The sequence below is a fragment of the Typopeltis vanoorti genome, chromosome 11 (assembly GCF_054136105.1).
Source record: "Typopeltis vanoorti isolate ZY-2024b chromosome 11, IOZ_Tvanoo_1.0, whole genome shotgun sequence".
NCBI lineage: Eukaryota > Metazoa > Arthropoda > Arachnida > Uropygi > Thelyphonidae > Typopeltis > Typopeltis vanoorti.
Genome location: NC_143559.1, coordinates 122464324 through 122489288, shown reverse-complemented (window position 1 = coordinate 122489288; position 24965 = coordinate 122464324). Strand labels below are relative to the sequence as shown.

The following is a 24965-nucleotide window of genomic DNA, read 5'->3' as shown; positions in this document are numbered from 1 at the left end:
TCTTGTTTTCTTGCTTATTAAATTTGGATTTAATATCTGATTAATAGTTTTTTTATTCCTATATAATTGGTTATTTTATGTTGCATGTCTCTGTCTCTTTCATAAGATGAGTAGTAGCTTAGGTATTTAAATGTATTAACCTGTTCTATGATATCATTGCTGATGCAAATTTTGCTTCTTTAAATGCCATGACTTTGGTTTTGAAAGTAGAGATTTTCATATTGTATGTTTTGCTATTTCATTTAACAGAAAGGCTGCTTGCTGTAGTGAATCTTCATTATCTTCAATTGGAACCTGATTATCATCAAATAAAATTGTATCAATGTTGGTGCAGTCATTTATTTCAAACTGGTTGTTTCCCTACACTCTTGTATAATATTATTAATATAAATAATAAAGAGGAGTGGTGATGTGGTTAGGAGGGGTGTTGGATACCTACATTTATGTTCATAAACTGCATTTATAGTTTTCATATTGACTATAAATATTTGCAAATTTTAGTTTAATTTAGAATTTAAAATATTTAATTGTGAATAATCATTTGCTGAGATCATATGGATTGATAGATAAGGATAATGAACAATATGAATGATATTAAAATATTTTAATTCAAGTTTGTTGGCTGAGTGGTTAGCATATCTGCTCTCCAGCTGAAAGGCTGCAGGTTCGAATCCACCTTGGGCATGGATGTTTATGATTGTCTGTGAAAATGGTAGTGGGCAGTAGATGACGTTGGTGTAGATGATGCAATTCACTGTAGTTGGTGGATTGAGTGGTGAAACAAAGAGTTGTAGAGTAAGTGCCCTCCCTTGATGAGTCTTTGGACTCCTCGGAGGTGTCACATAATAATAATAATACATTAATCAACATACATACATCTTCAAGGCCCACCTTTCCTAATTGGGTTGTGGGGGCAACAGCTGCAAGAGGAACTTCCAATGGTTACGATCCTCTGCCAAAGCTCGGGTGTTCTGGTGGGATTCCCAAACGTGTCCACCCAAGGTTTTGGATATAATCTATCATGCGAGTCCTTGGCCTTCCACGTGGCCTCCCACCCTCTGGCTTGGCAAAGAGGGCCTGCTGAGGGAGAAGCAGCACGGTTTCAACACGGAGAAGCAGCGGTTGAGTATTGAGGGTTTCCCAAATTGCAGAGCTTCTGACCCTGTCGAGTCTTGTCAGCCCCGCAACCCCTCGAACCTCATTTCAGCCGCTTGGATTCGTGTCCGCATTCTTTCAGTCATTACACAACTCTTATGACCATAGCTAAGGATGGGGACATAGACTATATTGAAGACAGCCAGCTTTGCCTTCTGGCTTAACTCCTGCTTCAATACTACTGAACGGCCAAGCTCCCGCAATATTGAGCTTGCTAAGCCAATTCGAGTATCTAGCTCTACGTCCCATTTTCCATCATTCGTGAATATGGACCCAAGGTATTTAAACTTCTCCACCTGTCCCATTGGGACTCCACTTGCATGTAGAGTGCACTGGGATGGTTGTCTTGAGACCACAAATGTTTTAGTTTTGGCCACACTGATCTTCATTCCGGCATCTGCACAAACAGCTACAAACCTATCCAAGGTCTGCTGGAGGTCATCTGTGGAAGAGCTAAGCAGAACTAGGTCATCTGCAAAAAGCAGACGTCCAATGCTACATCTTCCAATTCTGACACACTCACTGCCTCGGTTGTGCCTATCAATCCAGTCCATAAATATTATGAAAAGGAGGGGTGACAGAACACACCCTTGGCGGAGACAACGGAGACCATGAAAGGTTGAGACTTTGTGCTGTTTACCCTGACACAAAACTCTGGGCATTCATACAGGGACTTGATGGCAGCTAATAGTTGGCCATCCACTCCATACTCCTGTACTACTTGCCAAAGTTTATCCCGAGGAACCCGGCCATATGCCTTCTCCAAGTCCACAAAACATGTGTAGACATTCTTGGCATATTCCCAAGATTTCTTCAAGACTTGCCTTAAAGTGAAGATTTGGTCAGTTGTGTTTCTACCAGGATGAAAGCCACATTGTTCTTCCTAGAACTTTGACTGAACTATGCTCCTGCACCATCTTTCCAAGCACCTAGCATACACTTTCCCAGGCAGGCTGAGCAGAGAGATGCTACGATAGTTACTGCAATCCTTCTGGTCTCCCTTCTTGAAGACTGGTATTATTATGCCTGTCTGTCATTGCTTTGGTGCTTGCCCAGATATCCAAGCATCCTGACACACTTGAATCAGCCAGAGAACACCCTGTCGATTTAAGGCTTTTAGCATTTTGGGCCGAATTTCATCATCCTCAGCAGCCTTGTCCAATTTTAGCGATTTTATTGCTAAATGGACCTTTTCTGCTGTGAGACTAGTCATTGCCCTGATCTGCACCTCTTGGATGTCCATAACTGCTGGACCACCTGGGTTAAGAAGGCTGTCAAAGTATTCCCTCCATCTGTGGAGGATATCCTTCTCGGTTGTTAAAAGTGCACCATCAGAGGCCTTAATTGCCATTGCTGTGCACGATTTCCTCCCTTGAAGGCGGCGAATGGTCTGCTAGAATACTTTGTTTGCATTTGCATAAGATGAGTCTAATCTTTCTCTAAAGGATTCCCAAGCCTTCTGCTCTGCTGTCTGCCTCAGCATACTGCAAACGCATCTCGGGTGACCTGACCCTAAGCCATGTTAGGTAGGACTCCTTTTTTGCCTGGACAGTTTTTTTGGACTTCTTGGTTCCACCAAGGTGTGCTTTTCTCACTGCCCGTTGCCACGCCGAGCCTTCTGCCACAGCATGAGAGTGCAGAGGCAGTGACAGCTGTTCTGAACAGCTTCCACTTCTCCTCAACATCTGCAGTATGCTTGGGAATATCTTTGAACCTAGAGAAAATGTCATCTGCAAAATTCTTCCTCACAGCCTAATTTTCCAATGCCTCCCATTTCACGTGGTATAGCTCCTTAGGCCTACCAGCGTTGATGGTAGCATCTGGTTTCTGAAGCCGTAGCGTGCACACAACAAGGTGGTGGTCAGTCAGTTGACAGTTCTGCCCCTCTTCTCACACGAACGTCCAACACTGAGGAAAATAGGTCTGCTGAGACTATAAAGAAGTCAATCAGGGACCTTTGTTCTAGTGTATCCCTGTACCAGGTATACTTATGGACTTCTCGATGCTGGAAGAAGGTATTTATTATGGACAAGCTGTTAGTACAGCAGAAGTCCAATAATTTCAACCCATTCGCGTTAAGGTCGGGGCGCCGTTCCTCCCAACCACACCCCTCTATGTCTGATCATCTGTTCCAACATGTGCACTGAAGTCACCCATTAGCAGGACTGATTCCATGTCTGCCACCCTGTCAAAAGCAGCATCTGCATTAATCAACATCGAGCAAAAATAATTTTAGATAGGTGAAAAAAAAAACAAAAAAAATCATACTTGTTTATTAGCTAGAAATCTTTCAGATTGAAAAGATTTTGTACCACTTTAAGCAGCCTTTAAGAACAGAACTTTGGCATCATTTTTAATTTTATCAGAAAAATCTCTAAGCTGTTATCTTTAAAATTGAACTAGATCATTAGTTGACTTTTTCATTCAAGAAACTGAATACCTATTTCACTTATTCCTCCACTTTGAGTTCATTACACTAAATATTCTTTCTCAATTTACCAAAGTCTCTGACACTGAAAAAACATGAAATGACCTTGAAAATATCTGAAGGCTTAAAATGAACATTTTTCAAAATTAAATGTCACTGACTTGGAGTACTTGAACAAGTTTTAAATTTTTCAGAGGTTGACACAGTTTCATAATGTATTTTTAGTACTGAAACCGCATCAAATAAATCATTCATATCCAATTTTAGATTTTGTTATTAATTTAAAATATTCTGCTACCCCAACAAATAAGTCATAGTTAAAAACTATTTTTAAAGGTTAATTTGCTGATTTTCAAAAAAGGGATATTTTCATTAAAATTTAATTTCTTTACTAAATATTTTAATGCAGCTTTATAAAATACTTTGAAAAAAAAAATCTAATTCTATAATTAAAGGGTTGAAGTTTCATTAATTTGAAGGATTTTAAAAAGCTATTTGGAACAGTCTTTTAGTTTGCTTATAAGATAAAGGCTCAAAGCCTTCTGTGAGAGCAAAATTCATTCCGTACATGGTTGCAAAGAAAGCCATCTAGTTAATACATTCCTTAAAATATCCTTACACACTGGTTTGGTAAACTCATTGAATTCTTTAAGGTTGTCCCTTCATTTAGCTGAAACAGAAAAAATGACCATATATTTTCAAGACAGTATTTTCTACATGAATATCTAAATTACCAAAAGCATATTTAGCTAAATTATGAATAATGTGAGCATGTCAGTTTGCTTTAATTACATCTTCATTTAAATTCTTAATATTTAGAATAAGGATTTATTTAAGTTAAGGGATATTACATCCCATATTGTTTCATAGCCGAATAAGAAACTCAAAGAGTTTCATGCCGAATATAGTAAATGTATAAAGTTCGGTGAGTCCAAGCGTAAGCAAATACCTTGATGGTGTTACAACTGACCCTTTAGGGAGTGCAACATGGTAAGGGTGGAGCAAGCTCCGATCACTATTCCTGATATTTTCCCATAATGTGAAACCCAGCTCCTAGGAGCTGTATTACTGTTCTACATTATGAGTGAGAGAAGGTCACTACCCAGACTGGTTTCAACCTTTATTGAGGTCTCATCAGTGAGTAGGTAGAATGGGAGTTCATGTCTTTCATCATCGGCCTTTGGAGTATAAAGATTGCTAGAGGAAGTTAAAGAAAGGTAGAGTAGGATAGTAGGAGGTAAAAAGAGGCCTCGGTCAACCTGTTTAGCTGTATAACCCAGAGGTTGTGGCTAAAAGGTCTGTAAAACATAATCTCCTTACACCTGTTCTAAAAAAAAAAAAAAAAAAAACCTTAAAATTTACACTTCACTTTACCCGAAAAACATAACTTTAGATTACATTAATCCAGGTGTCTGGAGACGTCATCTCATAACCCCTAAAAAAAGAAAAATGTCTGTTAAAATTTGGAACTTAGATTATTCTTAAACTATGCCTTACAACTGAAAAAAAAAAAAAACTGTGATAGCAGGATCCGTATTGAGGTGGACTTTATCAACCAGAGAACCGAGAGTTGGGGGAAGAACCTGGCCCGAGTGATGCAGCCCACAAGGAGCTGCACCACCTCGATGTAAGTCTTCGCAGCCCGGGTTCTCAGGTCTATCCCCTTCTTTGTGGACTAATAATCATAAACCTGTTGGGGCAAGCAAATTTTTTTATTTTTTATTTTTTTTTACCCCCTCCTGCGTGAATTAACTCAACTTTCCTAGCTGTCGTAACCTTTGGAAGTATTTACGTCCAAACCACTCGGTGTCTTCTTTGATCTCTGATTCTGTTAACTTTCTCAAAGTTCTGCAGAAGTACCTACTCTCGACCTCTGTCATGCCCAGATGACCCGCTACCTGGTTGGGCACGGCCGTGGCTATGTCCTCGATATAGATATCCTTCCATTTCATACTTATAATTCCTTTCCGAAGGAGGAACGTTGGCCCATCTTCTCTGTACATTGTTAAGAATACACTGTCTGTGGATTCGATGGGTCCTCTCCATTTCTTTATTATTGCAATCCCATTATTAAACATATTTTCACCCATAACTAGTTTGATTTCTTCTACAGAAAATTCTTCAGCCTCTTCCTGTATTGTTGTTTTGGTCTCCATTTCATCAGCTTCTGATTCTTCCGATGAGGTTGTGTTACCTGGTTTTGATTTTTTAATGTTCCCTTCTTCAGGACTTCGTGACCACTTTTGTGTACTTTCTTCCTTAGTAGTTTCCATTTCTTCCTCCATTTCGCATTCTTCCTCTGCTTCGTTTTCCTTCTCTGTATCTAAAGTGGTAGTTTCTTGTTGGTTGCATTCCTTTATTTCTTCCACTGCGATTTCTGTGGTGGCGGCTTGATCCTTGGCTGTTTCTTCTTCCTCTGTTCTTTCTTTGCTGGTCGTTTCTGCATTCTTAGTTACGGGCGCTCCCTTCTTATTGCGTTTTTGATTCCCTGTTGCTATTGTGTTATGTGCAGCCTGCAGGGTTGGGAAGTCTTCCCATTCTGTGTCATTAATATTTACTGCTGGTGTTACTATGGCTGGCGTGATAGCACCTCCCATCCTTTCTGCCTGGTTTCTGGATGGGCAGGTGTCTACTTTGTGATCTATGGTGCCACATTTAAGGCAGTGTGCCTCACACTGTGGTAGGGCATGTCCTGCTGCCATGCAGTTCCTGCATTTGTTCTTGGGGCAGTCTTTACCTAGATGTTCCAGAGAACCGCACTTATAACACTGTTTCTTAATTCCAGGGTAGTTAACTACTACCCTGGCAGAGCCTAGAAAGATAAAATTGGGGACTTCGGCGTTCGTTTCCATACGGAAAAGTTACCTCGCCAGTCTTCCAGTCGGGGAAGTCTGTATTGTTAGTGATTTTTACGTCGTGTATGACTCCTTGTTTCGAAAACACTTTGTTGATTATTTCGGTTCTACCCTCCAGATATTCTGCAGGGAACTTCTCTATTCTTATTGTCTTGAAAACACTTCCTACTACAAAGGGGAAAAAAAATTTCCCTTGACATTCTAGGCCTTTACTTAACTTGTTCCTGGTTTCCACATTCTTTACTACTACCTGGAACCTGCCTGCCCCCATAAGGGGTAAAGCCAACTATATTTTCTGCCCCTACTGCTTCGTTAAGAGCTTTCGCAAATATCCTCTTCAGTGTGTCGGCGTCTGCTTTGATGCCAAGGTCCTGACTCGCGATGAAAAAGAAATCATGATTTAGAGAAAAAAAACTAAATCCCAGAAAGGAAGGACCTTCAGAACCAGGACCAAGCATTCCCTGTTTGCCGAAATCTCCTGCTAGACTAGCTAGAGGCGGAAGATTGCAAAACAGGCACAAGGCAAAATTAGACAACAGTAGAAGGAAAAAAAATAATGACTGGATTCTGGAACATGGAACTCTCTCTCTCTCAGGGTCGCTGGAAAATAGGGACTTCTGGCAATAGACTTCTGGTAGGTAGCTGTTGAGTAGGTAGACCTAGAAATACCAAGTTTGTAGCAAAGAGAACTTACATATACCTCACTATGAGAATTGCCAAGAAGGTGTCCTAATAAATTATTAATTATATGAAGAGCCAAAGACTTCAATTCGGCGACATATAAACTTATTTAAGTTAAGGGATATTACATCCCATATTGTTTCATAGCCGAATAAGAAACTCAAAGAGTTTCATGCCGAATATAGTAAATATATAAAGTTTGGCGAGTCCAAGCATAAGCAAATACCTTGATAGTGTTACAACTGACCCTTTAGGAAGTGCAACACTGAGGCAACTCATGGTAAGGGTGGAGCAAGTTCCGATCACTATTCTTGATATTTCCCCATAATGTGAAACCCAGCTCCTAGGAGCTGTATTACTGTTCTACATTATGAGTGAGAGAAGGTCACTACCCAGACCGGTTTCAACCTTTATTGAGGTCTCATCAGTGAGTACATAGACCTAGAAATACCAAGTTTGTAGCAAACAGAACTTACATATACCCTACTATGAGAATTGCCAAGAAGGTGTTTAATAATTAATAAATTATTAATTATATGAAGAGCCAAAGGCTTCAATTCGGCGACATATAAACTTATTTAAGTGAAGGGATATTACATCCCATATTGTGTCATAGCCGAAAAGAGTTACAATTTCATTGTCTGCACTGAAACTAAATACACTTTTCCAACCCAATCCTGAATTACTCATTGAATTTTTTATGCACTCGAACATTCCATCTGCACTTTCATCAGCATTTAAAAAAAAAAAAATGATCTAAATGGTTACTAAGACCATATTCTTCATATTTTTTCTATTTCTATTATCACTGAAATTATAAGGCAGAGGCATCGAAAAATGAAAGTAGAGAACAAATTGAAGCCTTTCACATTTCACTCAAGGACAGCTTGGTTAAAATAAAGAATTGTCCTTTGAAATAAAGGATGCCTTGCTACAACCCTAGTTGTAGGTATCATTTTGTGGGGATAGTGAATTAAGTACTGGTTGAAGTGGTGAAATGTGTGGAGTGCCTCTCTTGTATGAGTACTTGGAATAATACTGCTTAAACAAGTAGTGAACTGATGCCAATTTAATGGTTATTATAAAATTATGCTTGTTTTTTTTAATATTCTTACAACATTTATGTATGTATGCCCCCCCCCCCCCCACACACACAGCAGTGTAAGTTGGCTTTTAGTCACCTTGCCAAATTCATAGCTAAGCACCTTTTATAGTGTTGTAATTTCAGTAACTGGTAAAATATTCTGCCACTGGCCTTGTCAACTTACCTTTCATTCCAAAGTTTTCCTATGCCACTCCATATACAGAAGGTGTGGCAATTAAATTCCAGGAATGGTCTTATACTATCGCACATATATCGTAAGTTAGGCAGAATCATGTGACTATGCATGTTTGAATATTGTCTGTGCCATTTCCTTGAGTTGTTGCTTTCAGTGGAAAAATAAATTACTAGAATTTAGAAATAGGTCATTAGTATCAAGTTTTGTGCTAAGAGTGCAAGTGAAACTCTAGACATGTAAGTGTAGCTCATGTTTGAAGATGCTATGAAAAAGCCTAGTGTGTTTGAGTGGCATAAGATATTTAAAGAGAGAGACAAGACAGAACAAAAGAACTGGGCAACCACAAACTCCTCGAATGTGTGAAATTGTGGACAGAGTACAGAGTTTTGTGTGATCCAACAGACAATAAGTTTACAGTAATGGCATAAAAATTAAATTTAGATAGAGAAATAGTGAGGAAGATTTCGATAGATGATTTGGGCATGAGAGAAATCTTTGCAAAGATCGTTCAATGAATTTTGAGTGAAGATCAAAAGCAGCAACTTAATCTTGTTCTGATTTTTCTTCACAGCTAACTGTTTTTGATAGTTATTACTGTTTATGACCCTTGAACAAAAAATGAACAAAAATATGACCCTTAAACAAAAATGCTAAAGCATGCATTGGAAACCATAATTTTCTTCAAAATTAGACATAATCTTTTACTTTCACCAGACAAGATGAGATCTCTCTGCTTGGACTAACATTCATCTCCAGCCTCTTCTGGCACAAACACATCTCTGCAGTAACTTCTTCAGCATCCTAAAAACTAATCATTCTCTTTTGTTCAAGATGCTATTTTACACCCAACCAACTTTTAACAATTTACAAATCTCAAATCTGCCCATGCTTAGAATACTGCTCACATTTTTGGGATGAAGTACCTAAAATCTCTCTAAAAATTCTTGATTCTGGCCAGAGTAGAGCAATTCAGATCATAGACAATTCCTTCTCTTACAGATTCACTTCAACCACTCTCTCACAAATGTAGTGTTTCAGCTCTGTATCTATTCTACTGAACTCATTCCTCCACTTTCTGTTGCATCTGTTACTGCAAGAGCAGCAAATTTCAAACTTGCAACTCTTTAAAAAAAAAAAAAAAAAAAAAAACATGTCAGTAAACTTCTATTCGGTGTTGTATCGGAGGGTTCACTTGCACCCCAGATACAGCACTAATGTACTTATAGGTCCATGACCTCTCATGTATGGGCAGCAGGGGAAGATGAATGTCATGATTACAGATTAAGACAATGCTTGTTTGTTTTTTCGATAGTAAGGGCCTATAGTAGCCCATTTTGATTCCATTAAACAAGGACAAACAGTGAACCATCATTGTTATTTAGAAGTGCTGGCAAGGTTACATGAAGCTGTTCTTAAGAAGAGACCTGAGCTCTGACTGAATAATTGGATCATCCAGCAAATGTTCCCCTCTGTATGATACAATAGCTATCTTCCAGTTACTACATAAAAATCAGCCACATAATTGGACCATTCTCTGTATTCATGAAACTTAATCCTTTTAACTTTTGACTGTTCCCAAGACTGGAGAATGCCTTAAAAAGACATAGATTTTCTGATATTTCTGACATCCAGTGTCATGGGATGACAATAAGAACAGCATTCTAGAAGAGTTTGTGTGAATTTCAGGAATTTACTTATCATGCCTTTGTGTGATGTGTGTTTCGCGTTCTTTTGCAGTGGTGAGGTATCAAATGTTATGAAATGTTAGTCCACTTCTAATACAAGAATAAATCAATACATACAACTAACCAGTGTCATTGTCAGATCAGCTTAATGCTAACTTCAAACATGCAAGCTGATACTCATCTCAATCATGATCAGTATAAAGAAGAAAACACATTCATTTATTGCAACTACAGTACTGTATTAAAAAAAGTACTAAAGTGAAATTTGCTTAAAAAAAGTATTAGCTAATGGATGTGTATATAGTTATCAGTGCCATAATGCATAGCATTATGGATAATGTCACTATCCAGACTGGTTTTGACCTTTATCAGGTGAAAAAGTAAAGGGGTGCTCATCATAGGCCTAGAGTAGTTAGTATAGGTATGCCAGAGAGCATGATAGTATTAGGAGAAAGAAAAGACAGATAGATAGTATGAGAGATAGAAAAAATGTATCAGCTCTTTTATATCATCATGTAGCCAAAGGCTATCAGTTTTCCTTTTTCACTAATCTCATATAGATGAGCGACCAAAAGACCAATTGAAACTAAAGCACAAAGATGACTGATACCCTGGTGGTTAGCCTTAACTGCTTTGAGTTGTCCTCTGCCTGGGATTGCTCTCCATTCATCCCTGCAATTGAATATAAGATCACATTGAATTAAGAGAATGGAACTACTTAAAAAACCTCTCATAGCAAAAAATAGATAGAATGTTATCTCCCTCCCTGGTGAATATTGCATAAAATGTGGGTGGTCAACACCACCTAGCCAAAAATTTGATATCTCCTACAATGTTTCTTTCTAACCTTCCATAAATTAAAAAAATCAAAGCGCTTCTGTAGCGCAATTGGAAGAACGACGGTACATTGTGCCCTTTGATTAGAAAAGGCCTAAGTTCAATTCTCGTCATGACGGGAGGAATCTTTATATGGACTTTTTCAATCGAAGGTGAGTTAGCTGATCTCATATGGAGGTAGCAGGGTTTTTCTCCCAGAAACTTGGGTTTTTCATCCTGCATACAGACAAATTGGCCATTCAGAATACACACAATTTACAAACAAAAAATACTAGCTGTGGTGGTGGTGGTTGTGGGCAGTAGATGGCGTTGATGTAGGTGATTGGTAATAGAGGTTCTGTGTATTAGTGGAGAAGGAGAGTTGTACAGTAGGTGTCCTCCCACGATGAGTCTTTGGAATCCTTGGAGGTGTCACGAATAATAATAATAATAATAAATGGTATTTTAATTCATTAATTATAAAAATCAAAATTCTCTTCCCATTGCTGACAGATGGTGGGTACTGTAAAAAAAATAAATAACCTGTTCTGTTGTAAGTAATGGAATAGTCAACACATTAGATAATCTGTTCCAAATATGCAAGGCAAAAAGGCAGCTGTAGAATTCAATCAGCTTTGAGCCATTCTGACCTCCCTTTTAATTCATTCCATACATTCACAAATTGACATCTCTGCCTAACACACTTCAGCCATCTTGTCATTCAGTATCATTGTTCTCCTTCTCAGTTCACTGCTATCATATCTGGGCAACAAATTAACCACTTTCCAAATAACACTATTATCCTTTACTTCCTGCAACAACTTCTTCATATCCCTTTCCACATTCTTTGTCTCACTATCCAAGTTGTTTGCACCCACCACTACCACTAATTCTGATACCCATTCCTCCTTCTTCTATGCAAAGCATCTGATATTCATTTTATTGTACCATAATACACTCCTTTTTATCATTCAATTTTTAATCTCCATAAATCTTTAATGTTTATGGATGCATACATAAAACATGTCTTGTATTTTTACCACACCCTTAATGATTAAGTCATCATATAAAGCAACCCTATCATCTTTAGATACTTGCTTCTTCTTATTAACCTCCTTATCATTTATATTAATCATTCTCTTCTTTAAATGTTCAATTTCCTCCTCCATACATTAAACCTGACTCATGACCATTACCTAAGCTCTTCCATGGCATTTCTATTATTACTGCTGCAAGCACTTCCATCCATTTTCTAATTATGCCTGGTAAAACTGTTCTCATTTTTCGAACATCCTAACCTTTCATCGCACTTCTCACATGCTATAATACACTCCTTTTTATCATTCAATTTTTAATCTCCATAAATCTTTAATGTTTATGGATGCATACATAAAACAATTGTCATCTTATCCACTGTAAAAAGTCCAGGGGAAAAGCTCGATCTCTGAATTGAGATTTCCACACTGCTTGCATGCACTTCTGTACACCACTGCTGCCATTTTTGTAATGTTAATTAGCACTTCAACATTAATCAAAATAACAACTGAAATTAACTTTTAGTACCACAGTACAATGATTATATCCAGTCTGGCTATCACACAAAAGCACTATAATACAAATCTACATATGTAATTGTGGGGGGGGGGACTTTTTGTAACACCATTCAATTATTACACCCTTACTCCTCGTTTTGTGAATCCTCTTGAGTTCATGTTCATTTCTTGGTAGATAAGGAAGTGGAGAGGATTCTGAGGTGAAGGACATTACCAAAACTGACTGCACTATGGAGGATAGACTGATGGTTTGCAAGTTACAAAGGTAGATAGACTGAAAAAAGAGGGCATGATAGAAACATATAAGTTTCTTGGGGGGGTGGGGTGCTTATATATGTTTTTATAGACTAGATGAAGAGAGAATATTTCAATACATAACAGGATCGAGAGAGCATGGAATCACAACTAGAAATTTGTAAGAGTTTGGATAGTATGATATGAAGACTAGAATATTTGCTTGAAGAGTGGTGAATAAGTGAAATGAATTGCCAGAAGTCATGAGTGCTCTATGGGGGAGGGGTATGATGGGAATTGTGTGAATGATGGTTAGTGTTGGCTATCCATAAGAGCCTCCATAGTGCAGTCAGTTTTGGTGATGTCCTTCAATTGGAAAGAGATGAGTTTGAATCCTGTCTAAGATATGAAGAACTGTTTTCAGGCCTTTTAGTTGAATATGAATTATCCAGTCTCATACAGAGGTAGCAGGATCCCCCCCCCCCTGCCCTGAAAACTCATATTTTTCATCCTGTAATCAGGCAAACCAGCCAGTAGAACACATGCAATTTGCATACAAAGTACTTATAGCCATAGGATTAACCACCTTATCCTAGAAGTAGGGTTACAAAATCCAAGAATACTTAGAAGGTTGGGGAGCTTAAGTGCCCATTAGAATTGTTGATGATGATGATGACTATCCATAATGGGTCTTTAAGACGCCTTCATAATAATAATTTTATCTATTTCTTTATATTTAAATAAGCTTCCTCATACATACTTTCTTTGAATTTTCATTTCACAGGAAGCTACTAGTTATTCACCATTCTCATTTCTTTCGCCATACACTTCATTACCTATTGTTCTTTCATCATCATCATTGCTTCTGCTAACTTTGGAATTCATATCACCCATAAGAATGATCTAAATTTTATTTATCATCATTTTGCAGAGTTGATAAAGAGGCACAAATACTCAGTTTATTTAATATCCTATATGTGGTCTCTCATGCTTTTTCAAATTGATTTCAGCACATAAAATCATATTTCATGCATCCATGTTTGTATATACTTCATTGACATCATCTGAAAAATACCGTGCTTTGAAGAACATGTACCATTATACAAAATAATGCATCTTACTAATTGATTATGCAGTTCATAATTGTAACAGGCAGGTACAGTAGCCCTGCAAAATGAAACCATCAGCATAAGTTTGTTAAATGCATTATTTTTCCCCTTTATATTTTCTATAAGTATAATTTAAGTAAAAATATTTAATTAGAAAAAGTCTGTTAATGATCTGAATTCTAAGAGTACATTTCATTTCAGATAAAGAGGTATGAAAAATTAGAAACGATAGAAGAGCGGCGACAAGCAGCACGAGAAATCTATGATAATTTTATAATGAAAGAACTACTCTCACACACCCATGTAAGTCTAAAACCTTTTGTGATAGACAGTGCATTTAAGTTTTTTTTTATAGAACATGAGATGTATTGTATTTAATTTCGCTTGAAAATTTGCATCTAGATTTTTAGTTTCATCAGCCATGACTGAAGATTAATCTGATACTTGAACTGGTGGTTATGAATTATTCCATTTTCAGTAGAATAATTTGCAAGACATTTTTTTGCCACTCACGTACTAATGGATTTTGTGGTGTTAAGATAGACTGTTAATTTTTATTCTTAACCTCTCATTCATCTACACAGGAACAGTATCTAGTAATTATGCCGTTGATTATGGCACTAATTTTTTTAGTGTTAAAGAAGAATTAATTTCACTGTATGATGAAAAAAAATATCATTGCTTGATGTCTGCTATAATTATTTCTCATTTTACAGCCAAATATATAAACTCACGCAGTGTTCATTATAAGTGATTTGTGGAACAATTATTATCTGAATAAAAATTATTTAATGTTTTGACTTTCTTTATCAAGATTACTGGAGATTACATATACAGCAAGACCAGAATTTAATCCTACATTTCACTGTGCCAAATTAAAATATGACTAAACTAATTAGCATTGTCAATAATGGCTACTAAATAAGTATTATATCAAGAAGAGTGTTTGAAATGAATATTGAGGAAGAAAAGATCAAAAGAAAAGTTGAAAAGACTAGATAAGAGATGATTTCTTTAAAAAAATTCATTTGGACTAGTTAATGTTTATGTAGAAAGAATATGGGAAGACAGAAAGAGATTAGGAGTATTTGATTATGCAAGAGCATGCACCATTAAATTTAATGGTACATGCTCTTTTTCATTAGAAAAACAGTCAAATTTGCTAGAACAGTAATCGCTTCTGCATACTTCTAATAACCTGGAGTTCTATTTAGATATCATAACAAATTGAACAGGGAATTAAAGACTTTAAAATACCATACTATCATCATAAAAGCTACTTAGAGTCCTGTTGTTATTGGATCTTGAAACTTCTGAGCCCTGTCAGTCATCACTCCCTCCATTCCCCAAATCTCCATCTTTAGCCAATCAGAGATAGCAGACTGGAATATCAATCATTTTAAGTGGAATCTGGTGAAAGGAGCATTTTATTATTATTATTATTATTATTCCTGACAACTCCAAGGAGTCTGAAGACTCATCGTGGGAGGACACCTACAACTGTCTCAACCATTACACCAAATCTCTACTACGAATCATCTCCATCAACGCCATCTACCGCCCACCACAACTGGTATTCTATGTCTGTAAATTGCATGTATTCTGAAGGGCCGATTTGTCTGTATGCGGAATGAAAAACCCGAGTTTCCTGGAGAAAAAAACCCTTCTACCTTCGTATGAGATCGGCTAACTCACCTTCGATTGAAATCGTCCAGATAAAGAATCCTCCTGTCGTGACGAGAATCGAACTTAGGCCTATTCCAATCGAAGGGCGCAATATACCGTCGTTCTTCCAATTGCGCTACGGAGGCGCTTGATTGTATGGCATACAACTACCACAATCTCATGGTCCCTAACACCATATATTATTTTCTGAAATAGTATGAGTCCTACATTCGATTTTCTTGAATTAACAAGATGAAAAACCCAGGTTTCTGAAGAAAATACTTGCTTGCAAGTGCCAGAGATTGACTTACTCAGGAGCTGTCCAGATAAAAGCTTAGACCAAGTGCCTCTGGTCAATGGCTACAATCATGCCAGAATGATTTTATTTTGAGCAGTCGAGTGCTATGAATGCAAAATGTCATTCCCACAAGGCTACACAGGCTTCCCCCAAATATTAAGCAAACATAAAATAAAATAAATAAATAAATCATCTACCTCCTGGAGAACAGTTCCACCAATACACTCAAAGCATTATGTTTCTGAACTCAGAAGTGTAAAACCTTGAACTTAGAAACATTCAAATGGCAGTCCTGCTTATCTGGCCAAGCTACCAGCCTTTTAAAATTTGCTGAAGGAAATGTGATAAAGGACGGAGTTTTTCCTTAGGATAAATGGATGAGAATTGCTAGTTTGATATATGATGTAGAGCTTACATTTATTAAGGCCAGATTATTATAACCAAAGCATATGAAAGTAATGCAACTGCTATAGTAAATGGAACAGAATATGATAAAAAAAAAATGTATAAACTTCTACCAGATCATTGTGCATACCAAATTATAGATTAAAAAAAGTTCTGAAACAGCTGTAGATAAAAAAAAAAAAAAATGTCATTTTATCCACCTAATGAAATAATTCTGTAAGTGCTGTAGCATTAGTAGTAGTAGTAGCATTACTGATTGCCCTATCTATCTTTGCAACATTAGCAAGCAATTAAACTTCTCCTGTCATCATGTCCTTCCCAATATCCTTAATCTAGATTGAACACCAATGGTCCAAGGACTGATCCCTGGAATATACCACTGGTCAACTTAAATTTGATAGGTTCACTTCCACCATCTGTCAGCAACAGTTTATATTGCAATCCCATATTCTCAAGTTTATGTAACAGCCTTTCATGTGGCATCCTATCAAATGTCTTAGAAACTCCAACAGAATCACATTGTATCCATTCCCTTTATCTAACTCAGCCATTACAATGTTATAAAATTTGAGCAGATTAGTAAACTCACTGTATTCTTTGGTATGGCCTCACAATATAAATACCTTACCAACGTTTTTAGCTACTATAAATACTTTACATCCTTGTATCAAATTCACTATGGAAATTGAAAGATACATATTATCGTTTCTAGACATTCTTCTCATCTGCTCACCATCCAGTAATTTGATGATATCAGTTGTAGAAAACCCACTTTCATTAGACTCCACATTCTTCAACAATCTGCACATCATCCGTCTCAGAAGACAAGAATCATAAAGTGTTTAATTTGATGAGCTAAGACTAATTGTTGTCTGCACAGTTAGCCTAGTGGCTATGCGCTTCGTAACCATATGCATGGGGAAGGAGTGTCCTAGGTTCAATTCCCATTGACGATGTGAGGAGCTTAAGGATCTTCCTCAGCCATAGCCTAGTTAGCTGGTCTTGGGCGTGGGCAGTAGGTTTTTTTTCCCCAGTTTATCCTGGGGTTTTTTATCCTGCAATGCAGGCAAATCAGCCTTAAGAACTCAACACTAAGGGCATAGGATACACCGGGGCGTAGGGCTGACCACCTTATCCTGTGAATGGTTTGAGGTCTGATGATTAATAAACCCTTGACACCGCAAGGTAAAAGAGGGTAAAAAAGAAGATGAGATGAAGACTAATTGTTCAACTCCCCATTTACAAGAAGAACTCTCAAATATCAAACAATATATGAAATTAAATGGCTTCTCAGAAAGGACTACACAACATCTGTTTGACTCCTACAAACCTAACCTAAACAACAAGGAATCAATACATCATGTTCCAATCCATACATCTCCGGCATTTCAGAACCAATTTCAAGAATTCTGAATGAATATGATTTAGAAGCAACTTTTATTCCTATTAATAAACTCTCAATATATTTCCCCTCTTCTAAAGATAAATGCTCTCCTATGTCTCTTCCAGGAGTATTCCAAGTTCCATGTGACTGCCATCTTTCCTACTTCGGATAAACTGGTTGCTCAATAGAAAAAAGAACACAAGAACATATATTTTCTACAAAAGTCTGATAAATCTGGATTAGGTCAACACAGAATAGACAGAACACAACATTCTTTGGCCTGAAACACACCTTCTACATAGATATCGATACAAATTTGAATGCTTATTTAAGGAGACTGCTAATGCCATGCTTCACTGCCTGACTTGAATCAAAATGACTGCCTATCCTTATGAAAAATACGGGAAAATTTGATTAGAATAACACATCATTAAAGTTTTTTTTTTCCTCTTTTTATTTCTGATTACTATTATTATTATTATTCTAACACCCCATGGAGTCAAAGACTCATCTAGGAGGTTCTTTTGTTGTACACACAGCTCATCATACCACACCTTATGCACACTCATATCCTCTGCAGACACCATCCTCTCAGGCAAAGCGTTCCAATCATTCACAACTCTGCATGCAAAAAAACCTACTTCTCACGCCCTCCTTTATATATAGCTTCCAAGGATGACCTCTGGTTCTCCCTTGATCTCCCACCATTTTCTGTAAAACCTCTCCAACACTGATCGTATAACAACCCCTTACTAACTTGTAGTAACTCGTAGAGGGGTGATATGATAGTAACCCCTTACTATCATATCACCCCCCCCTCTTCCTCCTATCCACTAGACTCTATAAATTGCATCTTCTCAACCTTTCCTCATATTTGACATTCCAGAAATCAGAAGCTACCTTAGTCAGTCGTCTCTGGACCCTTTCCAACATCTCTTCGTCCTTTTGAAAACCAGGTGATCAAATCTGTGCACAGTAATCCATGTGTAACCTAACCAGAGCCTTATACAATGGAACAAGAATCTTCTTATTTCTACAAGTCCTTTGCATCACTCCCAGAATTCATTGTGTTGTCCTCACAATTTTGGCAGTGTGTCCCCTAAATTTCAGATCCTTATCCACTATCATCCCAAGATCTCTTATTTCCTCCACCTCCAACAATATATCAGCACCAAGAGTAAATTCTACATCCCATCTTTGTTCCTCAGATTTTAAAACCTTACATTTTGCAACATTGAACAGGCATCCCCATTCCCATAAATCTTTTTGTAAGGCCACAACATTTTCTCTACGCTTCGTTGTTCGGCCCAACTTTGCATTATCTGCAAACAACTGAATATCCCCATACAAATCTTTGTCATTATCATTAATATATAGGTTAAACAGCAATGGCCCTAAAACAGATCCCTGAGGCATGCCTCAGGAGTATGCCACTAGTGACTTTCCTCTTCTGGGATATTGCTTCCCCATACCCAACTTGCTGATAACTATCGGATAGCCAGTCTCCGATCCAGTGCACTAATCCAATATCCAATCCCATCCTCTCTAGTTTGATTATCAACTTATCATGCGATAATCTATCAAAAGCCTTTGCAAGATCTAAGTATACTATTGTGTATCTCTCTCTCCTCTGTCCAATGAAGCCATCACCTTATTGTAATAAGCAGATTACTAAAATGTGACCTCCCTTTAGCAAATCCATGCTATCCATCAAAGATAATACCATTGTTGTCAATCCAATTCTGGAACCTAGTTCTCACTAGCTTTTCTGACACCTTAATCATAACATCTGACACACGGATAGACTTATAATTTGATGTTTGAGTTTTATCACTTCCCTTATGAATTAGCACAATTTTGCCCTCCTTCCACTCCTTTGGAACTCGACCCAGTACAAGACTCATAATTAAAAAAAAAATATGTCAAGGTAAATGCCAACTCCCTGGCACATTCCTTCAAAATGTATGGTGATATACACGAAATTCTCCATTTACGTGGTAGATTGGTTCTAGAAAAAAAACATGTAAATGAAAACCATGAAAAAGAGAATACAGTGCATATGAAAATATAGAAGAATGGTTCCAGATGTGAAAACCCGATATGAACAATAAGTTATTTTCAAACAAAATATATGAAAATCATTGAATAAAACTCTATTTAATTTTAATGGAATATTTTTTAAAATTAGTTATTAAATACTTATTTAAAGTATATACATATATATCTTTGTTAAAGAAAATTCTTCATATCGCACCATGCATGACTTCAGTTCATGTTTAAACTGTTCAGCTCGTTCAGTATATCGATCATGTGTAAGAAAATGACTGTGCAATTTACCATTCGAAGCCCTTCTTTAATTGATCTTGCAGTGAGTGGAATCTCATCATCATCACTTTTTTCTTTTTCATCAAGATTCTCAAGGACAGCTGTTATTTCTTCACCACTAATAGTCTTGTCACCATCATTTCTTCAATATCTGCAGACTAAAAATTATTAAATCCTTCTCTGCCAATTGCATGTGCTAATCTGATGATATTGGGATATTCAGTTGTATTGAAAGGTACAGGGATTTTTCTTTTTCACAAGTAGCTTTCCAGCATGCATTTAAAGTTGATTCGATAACGCCAACTTAGCAAGTTTGATGCAATCCAAAATAGAAAATTTCTTCCATACGTCAGTAAATTATCCTTATCTAATTTATCCAGAATGTATTGAAATGTTCTTCTTATGTGGTAAGTTTTGAAGATAGCTATCACACTGTGGTTGTATTAAGGATATTATATTAGATGGCAGAAAACAAAATTCCACATTCAGATGTTCTAAAACAGGATAGCCAGGAGCATTGTCTATAATCAATAAAAAAAAGTCCAGATTTTTTCCCATCAAATAGTGTTTAACTTCTGAAACAAAATAATGATGGAACCCTTCATTAAAAATTTCTTTTGTAACCCCAACCTTTTTTGTTTGCCTTCCAGTGCACTGGTAATGTGTTAAAATCCATACCGTTCATTGTCTGTGGTCTTAGGGATTGATTAATGAGTAATGGTTTTAATATATGATCTGCTGAAGCATTGCTGCAAAATAATAGAGTCATATGATCCTTAGCTGCTTTAAAGCCCCCCCAACACGTTTTTGTGTTGTCATTATATAAGTTCTACTTGACATTTTTTTCCAAAAAAGGCCGGTCTTATCTGCGTTCCAAACTTGATCAGGAGTGTAGCCACCATTTTCAATAATTTTAGACAGTTTTGAAAGAAATTATCTACCAGCCAGCTGATCTTGCAGATGCAGCTTCTCCTTTTATTTTTACATTATGACACACATGTCTTTTTAGAAATTTTGTAAGCCAACTTGTGCTTGCAGAAAAATCACAATTGTTGTTTGATCACAATGTTGTTGGCTCCTTTTTCCTGAATCTGTTTGTACAACCGTAATGCTTTCTCTTTGATGACATTTCCATCTAAAGGTATTCCATTTTGTGAACAATCTTCTATCCAAATCACTAGGGCCTTTTCCATCTTCACTTTTATAATGTCTCTCGTATACGATGAAGACTAGGCACCTAATTTTGTTCCATAAAGAACAGATTTTCTAATGGCCTCTTCATTTTTCTTAATCGTTCTCATGGTAGGTTCATTCAGCCAAAATATTTCCCTAAGGATGCTGAACCTCTCCAGCTGCTAAACGATCTAAAATTTGGATCTTAATTTCTAAATAAATAGCTTTTCTTTTCTTCTTCTGTCTTACTGAATTATCTGACATCGTGATTATGGTGTAACGTTACGAAAATATCTGAAAATAATCAATAATTAATTTTACTAATTTGATATTATGCATACAAAACTTCAATATTTAATATATGCCCGTATAACTTGATTGCACAAACAAAACACAAGATGTGTAAACATTTCGAATTGTAAACAAAAAATGACTGTTTAGCAAACAGCTTAACTCCTTCGAAACAGCTTTATATAGGCAGGCTTCCTGTAACGGACCAACTTAACTTCGAGGAACCAATGGCAAGTGAATATAATAGATCATCTGTCGGCTTAACTTCAGGGAATCATAATTACAAAAATTGATTTTTTTTTTTTTTTTTTTGTTGTTGCCACAATTGTCTACATTCTGTAGTGTGGAGTAATCCATGATATTTAAAACATTGAGGGGGGGGGTCCCCAGAATTCAAATTTAAGTGCATATGTACCGTTCTAGGAAATGATAATTATAATGGAAATACCTTTTTTTACAGAACTGAATTCAAACAGAAATTTTAAAAATAAGCGCCATTTGAACCGTGTAAAATCAAAACATGCTGTGTAAAAATAGAATTATTCTGTTTTCTAAACAGTGTTATTTCAAAATCATGTAAAAAGAGATTAGCTGTGTTATCAAGTCCCACTGCCTTATTAACATCAAGTTTGTTCAATTCCCCAATATACCTCTCACTCATTCATGGTCGATCTCTCCTCCTCATCCACCGCTCTCAAATTCTCCATGATGTCACATTCACAAGGATGAAGACCTTTATGAACTGCTCATTAAATATCTCCACTATATTTTCCTCATCAGTTGTTTTTATTTCCATTTTCTCCAATCAATATCACCCTTCCATAATCATTCCTTTTTTGCTGGCTACATATCGAAAGAACTCCCTAGGATTCTTTTTGGCTTTATTAGCTAATTGCTGCTCTTACTTCACTTTTGCTACCCTTACCACCGATTCATTCTCCTTGCCTGTTCTTTGTAAACCTCATGGAATTGATTATTACCACTTCTCTTATGCCGTCTCCATAATGCCTATTGAACCAAGAATGGTTCAATAGGCAAAATCCACATTGTTTCAAAACCGAATAAGAAACTCAAAGATTGGAATCAGAGAGTTTCATGCCGAATATAGTAAACTATAAAGTATCGGCGAACACTAGCGTGAGCTAATGCAAGTGACCCTAGTACGTAGTACAATATCGGACAACTCGTTGCAAAGGTGGGGAAAGTTCAGATCGCTATTCTTAGGTATTTTCCATAATGTAAAAACACATTTCCTAGGAAATGTATGCTGTTATTACATTATGGAGGGAGGTCACTACCCAGACCGGTTTCAGCCTTTTTTGAGGCCTCATCAGTGAGTAGCTAGACCATAATACCAAAGTGTATAGCGAAAAGAACTTATATACTCTGCTATACGAGTTTCCGAAGAGGTGCAACCATTAAGTTACTTAAATATAAAGAGCTAATAAGCTCTTTATATTTGAATATATATACTTCCTATATTTCGGCAATGTCATGTTGCCATCTTCATGGGAACATAAGATTAAGACAAATATATGATGTATATATTAAAGTTTATTTTAATTTATATTCCAGTATACGTTGTGAATTCCTTAAATTATTTAGTAATCATGTGCAACCAGTGTATAAGCCTTTCTACGAGAAGCCTTTAATGTGGTATTTTATCAAATGTCTAAAGTCCAACAGTATCATTGTGTATCCATTCCCTTATCCAACTCAAACCATAAAATTATTATAAAATATGAGCAAATTGTTAAAATATGATCTCCCTTTATTAAATGCATTCTGTTCCTTGAAAGGTACATAGTATATATATATATATATATATATATATATATATATATATGGGAATTCTTACCAACTTCTCTGAAGTCTTCACCACCACTCTAGAGATACAGATATGTCAAAAGTTATAGACATGTCGTTTTTTGCACCACTCTTGTACAACAGAGCTGTCATACATTCTTTTCTGAGCTGCAACTCAAGTTATACAAAAATATCAAGAGCCTACCTAATTCGGATGAACATTCCTTTAGTGGATTGTACCAATATACCATATGTTCCTCTTTCCAAATACTTATCTGAGTCGAAGAGGTGTCTTGCAACAGCTCTTCAACCTCATTCTAATACACCTCTTTCTCTTCATTGAGCGTAATAGTAGCACTATGTGCTATGTTACATACACCTGGTTGATAGATCTTAGCAAAGTGAGCACTCATTATTTGTATAGTCTCATCTTCTTTTCTGACACAACCATCTGCATTCATTTTTCTCTTACTTGTGACATAATGATAAAATTCTTTTGCATTACTCTTAGTCTGCACAGCTGATTTCTTTTTGTGTTCTGATTTAACTTTCTACACAATGCTTTTCACATTTCTAGCCTATACTGTATATATTTATTATGAAAAATTAAAAATTTTTGAAAAATTAAAGATGGAAAGTTAGACTTACGTAAAATAGTTCTATTAGCTGTAAAATTTTAGCCTAAGTATGAAAGGCATCTTCAGTGCAGTCACAACAATGGAACACAAAATAAATTACAATAAAAGAATCAGTTGTAAAAAGCACCACTACAGTGTCAATAGGACAACAGACAATCAATAAATAAATTAAATGTAAGTTTAAGTTTCTGCCTTTAATTTTTCCAAGTATGACATCTTATGTACCTATACTGAAGCATTAACTGCTTTCACTCTAATTCTCACAATATTCCTTCCACAATAAGAAGGAATAGTAATTTACACATCCATTTCACTCCTACCCACTTTGTTCTTCAGATTCTAGGACACATTAGATACTGCCTTGTTTAAACATTTTCAAAGCTTCCCATGCATTGCTGATATCTTTCCCATACAGAAATTCAGTATTTGATACCATGGTATCAAATACTGAATTTCCAACTTTGTAGTTCAGTGTGTAACCTGTCCTAATTTGAACATCCATTTAGTTTGCTACTTCCCAGATCAGTGTGGTATGATCACGGTCACTAGCTGGTGGAAAAACTCTCACATTCACAACAGCTCAATAAATTATTCATTATTTTTACCATAAGTTTTCTCTGCTGCTCAATCAGTGTTCAGATAATTTGCACACCCATAAGGATTTCTTGCTTAGTATCCATCAGGATAATTTGGTGCTGCATTTCATTGCCCTTAGCAACTGAACTATAAGATCTATAGCAACATTCCATCATATATTTCATCCTGTTAGCCCCAGATAGCCTGAAACTGCTACATGGGACATTGTTGCTATAATCTTTACACTCAATCAGTTGCACCTGACTGATAGCCAAGTTTCACTAATGCCAACAATTTTAGACTGCAGTGTATTTATCAAAGCAACAAACTCGATCCCTTTGTTCCTGACTGCTGGTATTTGCATATAGACATAACAAATTACCAATTTTTTTTGTTATACTTACATCTACAGTCTTCTTGACTCAGCTGGGCAAACATTTTTGAGCATATTCCCAGTTGGAGATACACTAAAAAAAAATTCAAATCCAAACCATATATTTCCATCCCTTTGCAAGATACGTAACCATGGTCAGTAACATTCATATGTTAATTCATTTACATATGAATGTTAATATGAATTTACATATGAACTACAGCCAAACTTACCT

At 36.5% G+C, this 24965-nt stretch overlaps 1 protein-coding gene across 1 annotated transcript in view; it reads left to right on the top strand.

The window, feature by feature from the left end:
* Gprk1 (G protein-coupled receptor kinase 1) overlaps nt 1-24965 on the top strand; it is a 598843-nt gene that overhangs the window by 227390 nt on the left and 346488 nt on the right. The window contains exon 4 of the mRNA XM_090400057.1: nt 13998-14099. Within this exon, the coding sequence (XP_090256183.1) occupies nt 13998-14099 (102 nt within the window). The remainder of the gene's footprint in view (nt 1-13997; nt 14100-24965) is intronic.